This window comes from Nomascus leucogenys, chromosome 13, assembly GCF_006542625.1.
Source record: "Nomascus leucogenys isolate Asia chromosome 13, Asia_NLE_v1, whole genome shotgun sequence".
Taxonomy (NCBI): Eukaryota; Metazoa; Chordata; class Mammalia; order Primates; family Hylobatidae; genus Nomascus; species Nomascus leucogenys.
In genome coordinates this window covers 91,521,914-91,537,588 of record NC_044393.1, presented here as the reverse complement: position 1 = coordinate 91,537,588, position 15,675 = coordinate 91,521,914, and the positions used below count along the sequence as shown (strand labels likewise).

Below are 15,675 nucleotides of genomic sequence, written 5' to 3'. Positions count from 1 at the left end.
TCTTGTTCCAGGGAGCAGTCTCAGTTTCTCCCGGTAGACTCTGGATGACATCGAAGCCACAGTGCCTCCTAGTGGCCAGTAGGCCAGAACGGCACAAATGTGCTCTCTGCCAGGATACGGGGACTTGAGCTTTGTTTCACTGAGTACAGGGGATATAGGATATTATCATTAGTTGGTGTTAGAAGGCCAACAAACAATATTAGTGCTATGGGGTAGGACAGAAACACCCCAGACATTGACAATGAGGTCAGAAAGGTGGAAACATAATGTCAGTTTTAATACTGATAAGCAGCAGGTCTCATTGTGAAACTCGATGGGCTGGCTAACATGATGCAGAAACAGAATTTAACCCATTCCCTGTCCCCTCCAAACTGCAGGCCAGCCCTGCATGGAAGAGAAAGTTCCCCACTGATCTTAGCACATGTTGAAAATAATCTACCTTTTCTCTAGGGAACCAGGAGGAAAACGGGAAAATAAGGAGAGACTAAACTAAAATGAAGAGAGGAAATAGTATAACTGATTTCGCTTCCATAGAGAAGATTTGGCAAGCAATAGGAAGATTAAAACAGGATTATTACTTTCGGGGTGCCCCACAAAATGGGGTGTGTTGTCCCAGGAGATTGGCTTTAAATGGGGTAAAACAATAGCCACATATCAGTTACTCCTTCCAATTTTGACCACTGCCCCGGGAAATACTCATAAAAGCACAAATGCATCCCCAGAACGCAGTAATTAAATTAATTTGAAGCCCAATCTGTACTATTTGACCTAATCTCAGCATTCTCTTGATTGTCTTTCCCATCTTGCCATATGGTCCAATGGAACACAGAGGTTATGTGATAGAAATAAGTAACAAGCATACTTTGGTAAAAACATGCCCCAAACAAAGATATGTCTCAATTGGATTATGAATGGCCTTTAAGTTTTTTTTTAAGTATTTGATATCAGAGTTTAACATCTCTATACCATTTAAGTTGAATATCAGACAAGTCACAAAGAATCTAACATTAAAATTCAAGGAAAATTAGAATTCCAAGTAAAGTTATTTTCACCTTAATCCCAATAATTAAGGATAATGGCACTCACTCTTTCTGTTGTTATCTACATAGTTGGAAAAAATGTCAAAAACAACATTAAAAATTTCAGTTAATTAAAGTCCTAAAAAAATAATAAGGAATAACTTGGCTGGAATGTTGGTGAGGGCAAGAGCCCCGGGAGGTGAGCACAGCAGTCCATTTGTCCTGGCAGGCATTTGCAGATCCTGACTCAGCACTCAGGAAGCTGACTCACAGGCCAGGCGGGTAAAGGCAAAGCCCAGAACATACCGAATGTGTCATTGTCAAATTCCAGTAGTAACAATGAGCCAGAAACACACCTGTTCTCCAGATGCTCCAGGATACCTCAAGCCTTAAACTGTGATTCAGGGAGCCTGACTGTTTATACCTACATGCACTTTCAGAAGCACACAAAGATGATCTCTGCAGAAAAATATCCATCCTACCCCCAAAATCATTTCTACAACTATGGTGTTTGGCACAGTGTCAAGACTGGTAAGGAGAAATACAAATGCCATGAAAACTTAAGCACCGTAACTGAGAAACAGCACAAAAAGAAAATCACAAAAATATCCTAAGAAGATCTTAGAGGTGAAAATGATCAGACTCTGAAACAACTGTGTGTCCTATGTTCAAATGTAAAAAGTGATCTCAGAAAATGTTATGAGGGAGTTATTAACTATAAATAACATAGCAGATTGGAAAAAGAACAAAATAGAAATTTTGACAAGGAGATGGTGAGTGAGTGGTCATTTTAATCCATCACATCAGTGAGGTTTTATTAGAGGAATAAAGGACAGGGAGATGTGCAATGAACAAATGGACATAAAGCCTGACTTGCCATCAGGTGTTAGACTGGATAAGGAGGGGAGGGAAGTCAGGAGGGGATAATGGACAGTGACAATGCTTTCAGACAATTTCCAGTATGTTGCTTTTTAAGTAATTCTAACCAATACTTCAGAAAGATTTCTAGTATTAGAGAGTATAGGCAGAAGTAGAGTAGTGAATATGGAGCTAGACACACAGAGTGTATTATCGGAGAGGGCAATTGATTGCTTCAGAAGTTCTTACAAGGAATATTTTAATCCACTAAGGAACTTTTAATATACAAGGCAGACAAGTAGAAATGTCCTCTGAACTGACTGGTCCAGGTCTAGATATATTCTTGGGCTGGAATGATTACATAGAAGAGTTAGAGAGTTCAGGAGAAATAGAATTCATTTGGAACTAAGATTTGGAACTGGTTGCCGGGGTACCCATTTGTGTGCGTTTCTTTGAACTGGAAAAAGGGCTGAATAACATAGCTGAAATTATAATCACTATCATTAACAACAACATTATTAACATACTTTACCAAAAATAAAACAGAAGGGAAAAGATTTCCAAACACATACTATGTGTTGAGACTTTGCTAGACAGCCAGGGTGTCACCAAGGATAACAATTAAGTCATTCACATGCTGACAACTACACAGGGGGAGCCTGCTGTTTGCTGCTTGGTATAATCACTATCTGTATTATTAAGTTTATTGTACATGTTTCAGAGTCACATGCTTTTATGGGAGAGAAACCATCACTACCCCTGAGGACTCAATCTCTGATGAGTCACCTTAGGTTTCTTGAGTTGTCCCCAAGAAGCATTTCAAATCCCTGAGACACGTTTTCAAACAACAATTATAGCCCTCATGTTTTAAAAAATAGTTCTTTTTTTCCCCATTATATGAATCCTAACTATATCTGAAAACTCACTTCTTCCCTGGGAGAATGAGGAATAAGGAAAGGCTGCTGTGAGCTGAGTAGAGAGGAGAGAGTCCTGCAGTTTTCTGCACAGGAGGGAAGTGTCTCTGCTACACTGTGGCTAAGCTGCTGGCACAGAGATACACGGCCGAGTCCCCAAGCTCTGCAGGCTGGATCTTGAGAGTGGAATCTACTCCTTTGAGCCTCTCTGCAGAAAATCGATCCTTAGGCAACTGTGAATCGTCTACTGCTTCCTCATTCTCATATCGAATCAGAAGCTCCGGGCCCTGTCCCAAGTTCTGCCGGTACCAGTAAAGGGTGTTGTGGCCAGAAATAGGATTGCACCAAAAAGCCACAGGCTGTTTTTTCTCTATAATCTTATATCTGGGAGACTGAACCACTCCAGCTTCTATGAGTTCTGTGGGGGAAAAAGAATTTGAAAATAGAAGGAAATGCCTAGAATAATCACTGGGAGATTATGTGAGGATCATGGTGTTCCTAGGACTCACCTTCCCCCAGGAGACAGAGGGCCACCCAGCAGAGGAGCCTGGTACCCATGGCAGGGTCAGGGCAGGATGGAAGCTTTGCCAGATCAGGGTCACTGTGAGCAGGAGCAGAGGAAGCGGGACATCGCTGTCCTTACAGAGAAGTTCCTGCAGTGACATCATTGTCTCCACAAATGCTTAAGTTCTTAGAAAACAATTGTTGTAAACTAAAACAGAGCTAAAAGTTTGTTTAATGTATCCATAGACTGGAAGTCCATCCAAGCGCCCTCACTCACATATTCAGGGCTTGAGGGATTACATCTCTCACTATATCTCTAGGCCTATCCTGTGCTAGATGTTTCTACTTGGAAGTCTCAACGGCAACTCAAAATAGATATATCAATTAGTGACCTCTTGATTTTATGTGTAATTTTCCTTCTCTTTGGGTATTTCTTTTCTACCAGGTCCTCCATGCTCCCAGTCCTCTAGGGTAATTGACAGTTTTATCCTAGAACTGCATTGAACTAGCTGACATACTCTAACCTAAAGGGGTAAAATAATTCCCTAAGCACAAAATTGGGAGGTTTCATTTTATCTGAAGGCCAATGACTAGTTCCCTTTTTGCTGTTATCAATCTTCATTAGGTTTGTATCAAGGCTTCACTATGATTCTGCCTGTAGTTCTTGGTCACCAATGTATTGAAAGTAAGTTCTGATATCTTAACCCAAATGGGTGAAGAACACTCTAATTCCTGAAAATATCAGGGTGAATATCTAACAATAAATGCAAAATTGAACAGAACTTTTGGGATCTTAAACACTTACACCTCTATCATATTTTACAATTGAACTGCAGTGTTAGTATCCAGCAATTTTTTAAAAAATTATGCAACATTAGTTATGACACACTTCTCATTGTCTGAGTGGTAGAGTGGGAAGGCTTGAGGGATTGGAGAAGCCCTGAGAATCAATATGAATGAACTAACCAATGACATGTGTGTTCAGAGAAAGGGACTAATACAACTCAGCCTAGAGAAGTCCAAGTTCTTAAAACCTAGGGGACGCATGTCAAGGTTATCAGGTGAAGACCTGTGAGTGTAGAATTATCAGAACCATCTCTTTTCTATATAAATTATCTGTCATTGTGGTAGAAAAGCTGCTAGTCGGAACTCACCTTATGTTGACACCAATTAATAATTTCATGATGGGAAGTGTCTTCACATCACAGTGTCACTATGTCTTCCATCCTTGTGACCAGGGCTTAAGGCCCTGGATGACAACAGCATTGAGAGAGTGGAGGCTGGGTGGCTGGAGACAGGACCTATCAGGCTGCATGTGAAATACTTGAAATTGGGGCATCCCATTTCTAGGAAAGACATTCCCCAGGTATTCTCAGGCCTCCCCTGCTTCCTGAGCACCAAGGCAAATGAACAAAAAACACCCATGATTGTGTCAGGGCCCAAAGGGCCGTCTCATTGCTCAGGGAAGGAAATGCCAGAGTTCTGGAAAATCTGGTTCTTGTTAAGAATATTTGCGGTGTTGGCTGGGTGTGGTGGCTCACGCCTGTAATCCCAGCACTTTGGGAGGCCGAGGTGGGTGGATCATGAGGTCAGGAGATGGACACCATCCTGGCTAACATGGTGAAACCCTGTCTCTACTAAAAATATTTTAAAAATTAGCCAGGCATGGTGGTGGGCACTTGTAGTCCCAGCTACTCGGGAGGCTGAGGCAGGAGAATGGCATGAACCCGGGAGGCAGAGCTTGCAGTGAGCTGAGATTGCACCACTGCACTCCAGCCTGGGTGACAGAGTGAGACTCCGTCTCAAAAAAAAAAAAAAAATATATATATATATATATATATATATATATATATTTGCAGTGTTACTGGAAACCTCTACAATTGTCCACTCCCATCTTCTACATTCCCCTTACATCCTCCTGTCCATCGTCCAGGACACACTAGAATAGGTTAGGTGTAGGGCAGGGCGCATTGCTAAGGTTTCTCTGATGTTCTCCTAAGAAGGCAGTTGTTCCCTCTGCGTGGGTCTTTGAGCATTCAGGTTGGCTCCTGGCTCTCCTCCATCTACCCCTCAAGTGGGCTCAAAAGATTCTCCACTCAATGATTTGCTACGGTTCAGATTTCACTGCTGAACAGAACCCACTGGCATCAGTGGAGAAAGATGAGTTTCTACTGACCACTCAAAACACCTACAAACTAGATACTGAATGCTAGGATGAAGCCACACTTTTCCTTTAAACTCAACTTCTCAGGCAACACTTAGCCCTGTTTCAAAAACATCTGGACCCCATCAAACCTCAGTGCCTCTTGATGGCCAATGGTTCAGAGCCACTGGGCTTAGGCCCTCCATCCATGGCTCAGGGAGAGTGATGGAACTTCTAAACAATGGAAATTAGATCAGGGCTACTATCGGACAGTGTTTGTGGGGAACTGAAGGGAATTCATTCCAGCTCCATCTGATCCTTCTGTCCTACTAGAGACCCGTCCCCACAGACAGTGTTTCGATCCTGCTAGAGCCCCTTCCCTGTTACACAAACACATATTATCCAACCACAATTTAGGACAAGCACTACCATTCCTCTGCTTACATTCAAGCAATTCCCCAACATCTGTGAGTTCTTGAACAATCTGTAGAGAACTCAGAATCTCCTGTTTCAATTAAAATAGTCCTGTGTGTTTACTAAACAGCTTCTTGACATGCATTGTTAGCTAAGTTTTGTGCTCATCTCAGAGATATCAAACTATTTTGTCCTCAGACTATAAATTCTCTTATCTTTTGGGGGGACTTTTAAAAATCATAGCCTGTCCCTATAGAAAAAGTACACTATAGGGCTAAAAGAAACCTTATCTTGTGTGTTTGTTTTATGGTAATTATAGAATATTTTAAGGATATTAAAAATGAATATAATAAATACCCACCACAAAACTGAAATCATGCCAACATTTCAAGATCTTAAGATTTTTTTCTTCTAATTTTATTTAAAAAACTGACACTTTTGGAAGAGCTGAATCATACAACAAACAGAATATTAAAATGTATTTCAATTATTAACATCTTTTGACATTTGCTTTATCTCTTTTGGTGTATTTTACCCTCAGTTTCTGAAATAAAACACTTTATTCTTAATGATTCAGTATGTCTCTCCTAAAAAGAGGCCATTATCTTAGAAAACCACAAATGCAGTCTATTGTTGTTGGACATTTGGGTTGGTTCCAACTCTTTGCTATTGTGAATAGTGCCACAATAAACATACGTGTGCATGTGTCTTTATAGCAGCATGATTTATAGTCCTTTGGGTATATACCCAGTAATGGGATGGCTGGGTCAAATGGTATTTCTAGTTCTAGATCCCTGAGGAATCACCACACTGACTTCCACAATGGTTGAACTAGTTTACAGTCCCACCAACAGTGTAAAAGTGTTCCTATTTCTCCACATCCTCTCCAGCACCTGTTGTTTCCTGATTTTTTAATGATGGCCATTCTAACTGGTGTGAGATGGTATCTCACTGTGGTTTTGATTTGCATTTCTCTGATGGCCAGTGATGATGAGCATTTCTTCATGTGTTTTTTGGCTGCATAACTGTCTTCTTTTGAGAAGTGTCTGTTAAGAAAATGTGGCACATATACACCATGGAATACTATGCAGCCATAAAAAAAGATGAGTTCATGTCCTTTGTAGGGACATGGATGAAACTGGAAAACATCATTCTCAGTAAACTATCGCAAGGACAAAAAACCAAACACTGCATGTTCTCACGCATAGGTGGGAATTGAACAATGAGAACTCATGGACACAGGAAGGGGAACATCACACTCCGGGGACTGTTGTGGGGTTGGGGGAGGGGGGAGGGACAGCATTAGGAGATATACCTAATGCTAAATGACGAGTTAATGGGTGCAGGAAATCAACATGGCACATGGATACATATGTAACAAACCTGCACATTGTGCACATGTACCCTAAAACCTAAAGTATAATAATAATAATAAAAAAGAAAACCACAAATGCCTTTATTACACTCAAAAACTTAATATTCATATAACATTATTTTCTCATATATACTTCACATTCCCCTTTCTCCCGTTGTACCAATGTGTCCTTTGGTTTTAATTTTTTTTTCTACAAGACATTATCAAAGATTATGCATTTCTTTTGGTTGTCAGGTCTTTTTAGCTACTTTTAAACTAGACATCTCTTTGGCCCACTTATATTTTCTGATTTTCATGGTCTTGATTTTTGTAAGAGTCCATGTCAGCTCACTGGCAAAATGACTCCCAATCAGAATTTCCACATTATCAGAGGTTAAATATTTTGGCAAATACCATGCCGTAGTTGATGTGTGTTTCCCGTTGCATCTGATCAATTACAAGAACACATAATGCTATCTTTACACATTTTTGGCAATACTAAATTTAACATCATAGACCTCAGATCTCTCCATTGCAAAGATTTCATTTATATTTTATAGTTAATAAGAAATTAGTGGAGTGATACTTTGACACAATATAGATATCTTGGTCTCCAATAACCTTTCAGATGTTGGTTTTGACATCAACTGATGGTCTCTGTCTATAACTACATTAATGGTTACATTGATTTTCTAATTAAATTTATGAACTAGGATTATTCTGTAATGAAGACATTCTTACCTACATCTTTTTATTGTCATTATAGCCTTATAGATTTTTAAAATTTGTTATAATTTAGTGTCCTCATTATTATTCTCTAATGTTTAGATACTCGTGTTTGGCTAGTGGGAGCCCCGTGAAACTGGTTCTGTGGATTTTTTCTATGTTTTCTGGGTCATGAAACTTCCTTGATTTCTGCCAAAAGATGTTTTTGACTTTCTCTGCTCTGGATCTAGAAGAAGCCATTTCTGCTTTGTTTCTTTTAGAAACATTTAGAAATTAAATAACATGCAATGATTCTGCCCATTACTACTGGGAACACCACTACAAAGAAATAAAGCAATTGTCCATCGACTTCACATTGCTTCTTACATATTGTATGGTTAGAGTTAGGAAATACATAATTTTTAAATAATAAGTTCATATTGATACCTCCAATTCAAATAAACACCACAGATTTCTTCCTTGTCTTTCCCTGTTTCTTATTGTATCTCTCTTCCCTTTGTAAGAACTCTGTTTCCCAGCAATGTCTATGAATTTACTTATTCTCTGTTGTACAATATATTAAAAATGTTTCAGAAATATGCACTAAAAACACTAACAGCAACAAATCTCCCAAGCGAAGTTCAACCCCAACCTCATTTAGCCTTATAATCGTAAAACTACTATAATCTAAAGACAAAGCGGAACTAAAAAACAAGCAGAAAAGAAAAACCATTGCCTCCTAAGAAGATATACAAATGATCAATAATATATGAAAAGATGCTTAATATCTAATGTTTAGGTCTTCTGTCTAAGTTCAGTTTATTACATGCAACATGCTGGAAAAGCTCTTTGACACTGGCCTTGGCAATGATTTCTTCGATATCATACAAAAAATTCAGGCTACAAAAGCAAAACTAAATGGGACTAAATCAAACTGAAAGGCTTCTGCACAGCAAATAAAACAATCGACAACATGAAAAGGCAACCTATGGATTTGGAAAAATATTTACAAACTATATGTCAGATAAGAGATTAATATACCAAACATATAAAGACCCCATACAACTCTTTGGCAAGAGAACATATAACCCTATTTAAACTGAGCAAAGGACCTAAACGGACATTTCTACCAAGAAGACATAAAAATGGCCAAGATGTTCAATATCACTAAATGTTAGAAAAGTGCAAATCAAAACTGCTATGAGATAGCACCTCACGCTCATTAAGATAGCTATTATTAAAAAGATAAGTTGCAAGAGTGGAGAAAAAGGAACTTTTATACACTGTTGGTGGAAAAGTAGATTGATGCAATCATTAAGAAAATTAGTGTAGATTTAATTCCTAAAGAAATTAAAAATAGAATTATATGACCCAGCAATCTCTTTTCTTGGTATATACACAAAGAAAATGAAATCCCACCTCTTGAAGATATCTGCACTCCCATGTTCATTGCAGCATTATTTACAATAGCCAAGATATGGAAACAACCTAAGTGTCTACTAATGGACAAATGGATGAAGAAACTGTGGCATACATATACAATGGAGTATTATTTGACCCTAAAAAAAAATGAGATCTTGCCATTTACCACAACAAACATAGATGAACCTGGAGGACATTAGGCTAAGTGAAATAAGCCAGACACAGAGAAATAGTGTATATTACTTATATGTGAAATTTATAAAAACTCAAATATACAGAGAGGATGAAATAGTGGTTACTGGGAGGATGGCAGGGGGAGGGAATAGGAAATGGGAACATTTAGGCCAAATGATACAAGATAGCAGATAGGCAGGATGAAGAAGTCTGAAGATCTAATGTGCCACATGAATACTATAGTTAATATATTCAGAATTTTTTCTAAATGAGTAAATTATATCTGTTATTGCCCCAGGGAGTAAATGGGTAACTATGTGAGATGATGGCTATATTAATTTGTTTCACTATAGTAACCATTTTCCTATAGATATGTATCTCATAATATCATGTTATGTACCTAAAGTATATACAATAAAATTTTAAAATTTAAAGTAAAAGTTCAAAAAAAAAGATGCTTAACATCATTAGTTGTTAGGAACATGTAAATCAAAACCACAATGAGGTATCACTTCACATTTACCAGCATGGCTATAATAATTTTTAAAAAGAAGAACAAAACAGAAATTAAGTGTTGGCAAGGCTGTGAGGAAACTGGAAGGCTTTTACATTGTTGTGGGAATACAAAATGCTGAGGCTGCTGTAAAACACTGTTGGGCAGTTCCTCAAAATGTCAAATATAGAATTCCCATGTGACTCAGCAATTCCACCCCTAGGTATACACCCAGAATAATTGAAAGCAGGAAATCAGACAGATACTTGTAGGCCAGTGTTTATTGCAAGATTATTTATAATAGTCAAAAGGTGGAAACAACCCACATGTCCATCAGCTGATGATGAGATAAACAAAATGTGGTCTATACACACAATGAAGTATTATTCAGCTATATAAAGGAGTAAAATTCTGACACATGCTACAATATGGATGAATCTTGAAAGCACTAGGCTAAGTGAAAGAAGACAGACACAAAGGGAAATATATTTTATGATTTCCCATAAATTAACTATCTAGAGTTGGTAAATTCACATAAACGAAGGGTAGCTTGGAGGCTACCAGAAGCTGAGAAGCATGGGAAATATGGAGTTATTGCTTAATGGGTGTAGTTTCTCTTTGAGATCATGAAAAACATTTGGAAACAGCAGTGATGGTTCTACAACATTGTGAATTTACGTAATTCCACTTAATTGTACATTTTAAAATTGTTAAGGTGAAAAATTATATGTTTTATGTATATCTAAAACATTTAAAAATTAACTTAAAAGCTGTGGTAATATGTATTTTATATATATATATAAAACTGTGGTAATGTATATACTATATATTATATATATATATATGTAAAACCATGGTTATGTATATATGTATAACCACTGTTTTTAAATGTTAATTTTTAAATGTCAATTAAAACCTTCAAAATGGCTAAAATAAATATTGACAACCCAATTCTCCATGATGGACCCTAAAGACAATGAAAGGAACTCAAGTAATTTAAACACACAGTCATCTCTTAGTATCCCGAGGGCATTGGTTCCAGGAAACCCTGCTGATACCCTAATCCAAGGGTGCCCACCTTCCTCACAGTCAGCCTTTCGTACCCTTGGGTTCCAAATCAGCTGATACAGAGGGTCAACTATATTGCTAATTTATTTCAAAATGTTGCTTGTCAGACTATATCTCAGAAAGGGTTTTCTGATATAGTTATTGTATTAGTCTGTTTTCACACTGCTATGAAGAAATACCTGGGACTGGGTAATTTAATTTATAAAGGAAAGAGGTTTATTTGACTCACAGTTCCACATGGCTGAGAAGGCCTTAGGCAACTTACAATCGTGGCAGAAGGAGAGGGGAAGCAAGGCACGTCTCACATGGCAACAGGACAGAGAAAGAGAAGGGAAAACTGCCACTGTTAAACCATCAGGCCCTGTGAGAAATCACTCACTATTAGGAGAACAGCATGGGAGAAACCACCCCCATGATCCAATCACCTCCCACCAGGTCCCTCCCTTGACACGTGGGGATTACAATTTGAGATGAGGGTGGTGACACAGAACAAAACCATATCAGTTATAATTTTATTCTGTAGTATAATACAGTTCCACTAGTCCGTATCTTTTCTCATATTTGAGACTATCATTTCTTTGAAAACTTTCCAGTCTGGTAAGTTTGCATTCATAATTTACTGTTTCAGATTGGAATACTCGGATTCTAAGTGAGGTGAAGAACCTATTCTTTCTTTTTTTTTTTTTTTTTTTAAGACGGAGTCTTGCTCTGTCACCCAGTCTGGAGTGCAGGGGTTGATCTTGGCTCACTGCAGCCTCCGCCTCGCAGGTTCAAGTGATTCTTGGGCCTCAGTCTCCCGAGTAGCTGCTGAGACCACAGGCACATCCCACCATGCCCGGCTAATTTTGTGTATTTTTTATAGAGATGGGGGTCTTACCATGTTGGCCAGGCTTGTCTCGAACCCCCGACCTCAAGTGATCTGCCCACTTCAGCCTCCCAAAGTGCTGGGATTACAGGAATGAACCACTGCATCTGGCCCAAGAACCTATTTTTATGTTAGTGGTAATTTATGTTTACTTTTCTGTGAAATGCCTATTTAGACTAAGTATTGCCATTTTATTGGGTTGTCTTTTTCTTAGTAAGTTATGAGAATGCTTTACCCATTGTAGGTACTCACTCTATTAGATAAGAACAGCTATGCTGCAGAAAATAAAATAAAAATAAATCTTAAAATCTCATTGGCTTAATTCTATGAAGTCTTACCTTCCATGTCCACAAAGCCCAGCAGGCCATAAGTAGCTTTCTTTCACGGTTGTTCACCAAATTATGACCCAGTAAGCCAGGCTGCTTCCATATTATCATTAGTCAACCTGTATTGCGTAGCTCCCAAGTTTATTAGGGCATGGCAAAAGAGTTGAAGGGTATCTGTACAGAAAACAGTCAACAGCAGGCTTGAGACTGTGATGTTTAGAAAGTCCTGCTTGCGAGATTGGCATTTGGCTGACATGTGGGAAGCTGGCTGGTGAGCAGTGCCCTGCACTGACATAGTTTCTCCTAACCGAGAGGAGTAGCTCATTGTGCCTAGACTGATATTGCAAACAGTATTGTGCTGAACACCAGATTTCCTTCTGGGCTGTGGATTTTGGGTTCATACTAGGCAGTGGGCGCCTCCATGACCAGCCTCCACTAAAGCCTCTGGGGTGTTGAGTCTCTGATGAGCTCCACAGGCAGAAACATTGCACATGTGTTAATGCAGTTTTGTTGCTGGGAGAAGCGAGCTCTGTGTGACCCCTCCCGGGAGGAAGAGAGCATAAGGAAGCCAATGTGTGAACTCCTGTAGATTCCTCCTGTGTGTTTTCTTCATATGATCCACTGCTGAATATTTACTATGACACTGTAATAAATCTTAACCACAAGTGCAACTGTATGCTATATCCCATGAGTCTTTGCAGCTAATTTCTGTGTCTACTTGAGGACTCCCTTCACAGTGCCACAAGTTATTTGTTTTTTCTTTCTTTCTTTTTTTTTGAGACAGAATCTCACACTGTTGCCAGGCTGGAGTGCAGTAGCGCGATCTTGGCTCACTGCAGTCTCCGCCTCCCGGGTTCAAGTGATTCTCCTGCCTCAGCCTCCTGAGTAGCTGGGCCTACAGGTGCACACCACCACAACCAGCTAATTTTTGTATTTTTAGTAGAGATGGGATTTCACCATGTTGGCCAGGATAGTCTCGATCTCCTGACCTTGTGATCCGCCCATCTTAGCCTCCCAAAGTGCTGGGATTACAGGCATGAGCCACCATGAATGGCTGCCTCAAGTTATTTCTAAGGGCCAGCCTTGGGATTGTCCACATCGGTTCTGCACACACCCAGTTATTCAGAACCTCTTCATATGTTCCCTTCCCAGCCCTTTAACTGCATGTGAAGCCTGTAACTGTAGGGGAGCCAAGGGACTTTTGTGAGCATAAATGGTGTCATGCTGATTCTTCCTCATTTGCATGCATTCCTTATGCCTTTTCCAGGCTGTGGCTTGACTTTTCATTTTTTATCATGCGTTTTGATACATGATTAATACAACTAATGTCAGTTTGTTGTTGTTGTTTTATTTTTTGAGACGGAGTTTTGCTCTGTCACCCAGGCTGAAGTGCAGTGGTGCCATCTCGGCTTACTGCAACCTCCGCCTCCCGAGTTCAAGTGATTCTCGTGCCTCAGCTTCCAGAGTTGCTGAGATTACAGGCACATGCCACTACCCCCGGCTAATTTGTGTGTTTTTAGTAGAGACGAGGTTTTGCCATGTTGCCCAGGCTGGTCTTGAACTCCTGGGCTCAAGTGATCCACCCATCTAGGCCTCCCAAAGTGCTGGAATTAAAGGTGTGAGCCACCATGCCCATCCAGTATTATTTTTTATGGCATGTGTTCTTTTGTGTTTCCACTAAAAAAGTCTTCACTCAAAGGATAACAATATTTTCCTTAATTTCTTTTAGTGAAATTTAAGTTTTTCTGTTTATAGTTAAGAGTAAATGTACCTGAAATATACTTTCATGTAAGGAATGAAGTAGAGGCTTAGGAATAAGAGGGAGGAACATATGTTCAGTGTAGAAGAAATAATCTGTAAAAACACACATCCCCAGGGTGGGAAACAGCATAACACATATGAGGAAATGACTGAACATAAAGGAGCGTGGCTGGAGCAGAGAGAGCCAGGGGAGACTTGTGCAAAATGAGGATGGAGATATAGGTGAAGGGCAAATGATAGAGGGCCCCCTGAGGCTATTGCCCCATAGAAGAAAGGCAGCCAGGAACAGAGGTCGGGAGTGAAGGTTCGTGACTATGGGTGGAAGGATAGTGGAGCGTGGGGAAAGGGGCAGATGAAGAATTCACTGAAGCCCACAGGGGAGAGAAGGAGTCCAGGCTTTGGGGTTGAGAATCATCACTAATCTCAACTAATGATGCCTTTTCCTTTCTGCAAGCAGCAAAAGAGAGCTGCAGAAGAGAGACTCAGCAAGCTAAGGGTGTTGGGGTGACTTCCAGTTGGTCTGAGATTGGGGTAGGAATGGACGTCAGCACTGAGGATCATAAGGCCCCTGCTGTATGCCTTCCAGGCTGGCCAGGGCCCTCTGACTTCTATGGAGGCCTGGACTTCCCAGGGTGGGGATAGACATAGAGCAACCTCAGTCTTTCTAACTGCCGTTTATGTGCAGAGAGGAGGCAGCCATGCAGCACTGTGGACTCACTGATGGCGCAGAAGTATACAGATGTCTGCGAGTGGGTAGCGGACCCCAGAGTGAGGAGGAAATCCTCTGTGTTTGATCTAGAGACACTGTAGCCATCTGAGACTTCCCCTTTGTCAGTGTCTTTAACACCATATGAGTAATGGATCAGCCTCAGCCCATGCCCCAGGTCTTGTCGATACCAGTACATATAGCAGTGGTTCTCAGTCTGGTGACATCTCAGAGTCACTGGTGTTCCTGTCTCTGTGACCTTGTGTCTTGGGCTCTGGGTGATTCCAGCATCCATGTGTCCTGTAATAGAAAACAAGAGACCCTGATGCCGTAATTCCAAGAAAAAGGCTTGTATTGAGGCCTTGGGAATTCCAGGGAAGGAAGCCCACCTGTGACCAGCCCTCACCTGCCCACAGGAGACAAAGGGCCACATAGAAGAAGAACCCTGTGCCCATTTCAGGTCCAGGCCAGGATCTCATGTCTCCCAAGCCTGCTTGGGGAAATAGAACTTAGGTTCTCAATGACTCGATGACATCAGTGCCCCTGACAAATAGTTGAGCTGGAAAGTTAACCTGCCACACCCCTTCCATTCTCCACAAAAATAAATCAAATATATACATATATATACAATGAATATATGTAATTCATGGTATATACAACAATATTTTATAGGACATATATACAATTTAACAACTCAGAATGGGAATAATTTGTAGACTATTTTTAAAGACGTAAGTGCATATGCTCTTTGCAGGTTATTAGAAAGAAAATGCATTCCTCTCTGCATATTTTATTCCCATTAGGATACAATTCCTCATTTATATGCTGTTTTAATTGTTTCTAATATTTATGTAGTCTAAAGGACATTCTCATGGCAGTCTGGTGTCCTTTATAACTCATCTCCTCAAATTTGCCTCTAAGTACCTTTTACTAGATTTTATCTTTTCTC

At 39.9% G+C, this 15,675-nt stretch overlaps 1 gene segment (V, D, J or C); it reads right to left on the bottom strand.

The window, feature by feature from the left end:
• Positions 1 to 6,579: 6,579 nt before the first annotated feature.
• Positions 6,580 to 15,223, bottom strand: LOC101176793 (the record flags this gene model as incomplete). The annotated part of the segment is given in 4 exon segments: positions 6,580 to 6,585; positions 6,732 to 6,745; positions 14,739 to 15,026; positions 15,133 to 15,223. Coding segments are annotated over 4 exon segments (381 nt in total), but the record flags the coding sequence as incomplete, so codon positions are not given.
• Positions 15,224 to 15,675: the final 452 nt, after the last annotated feature.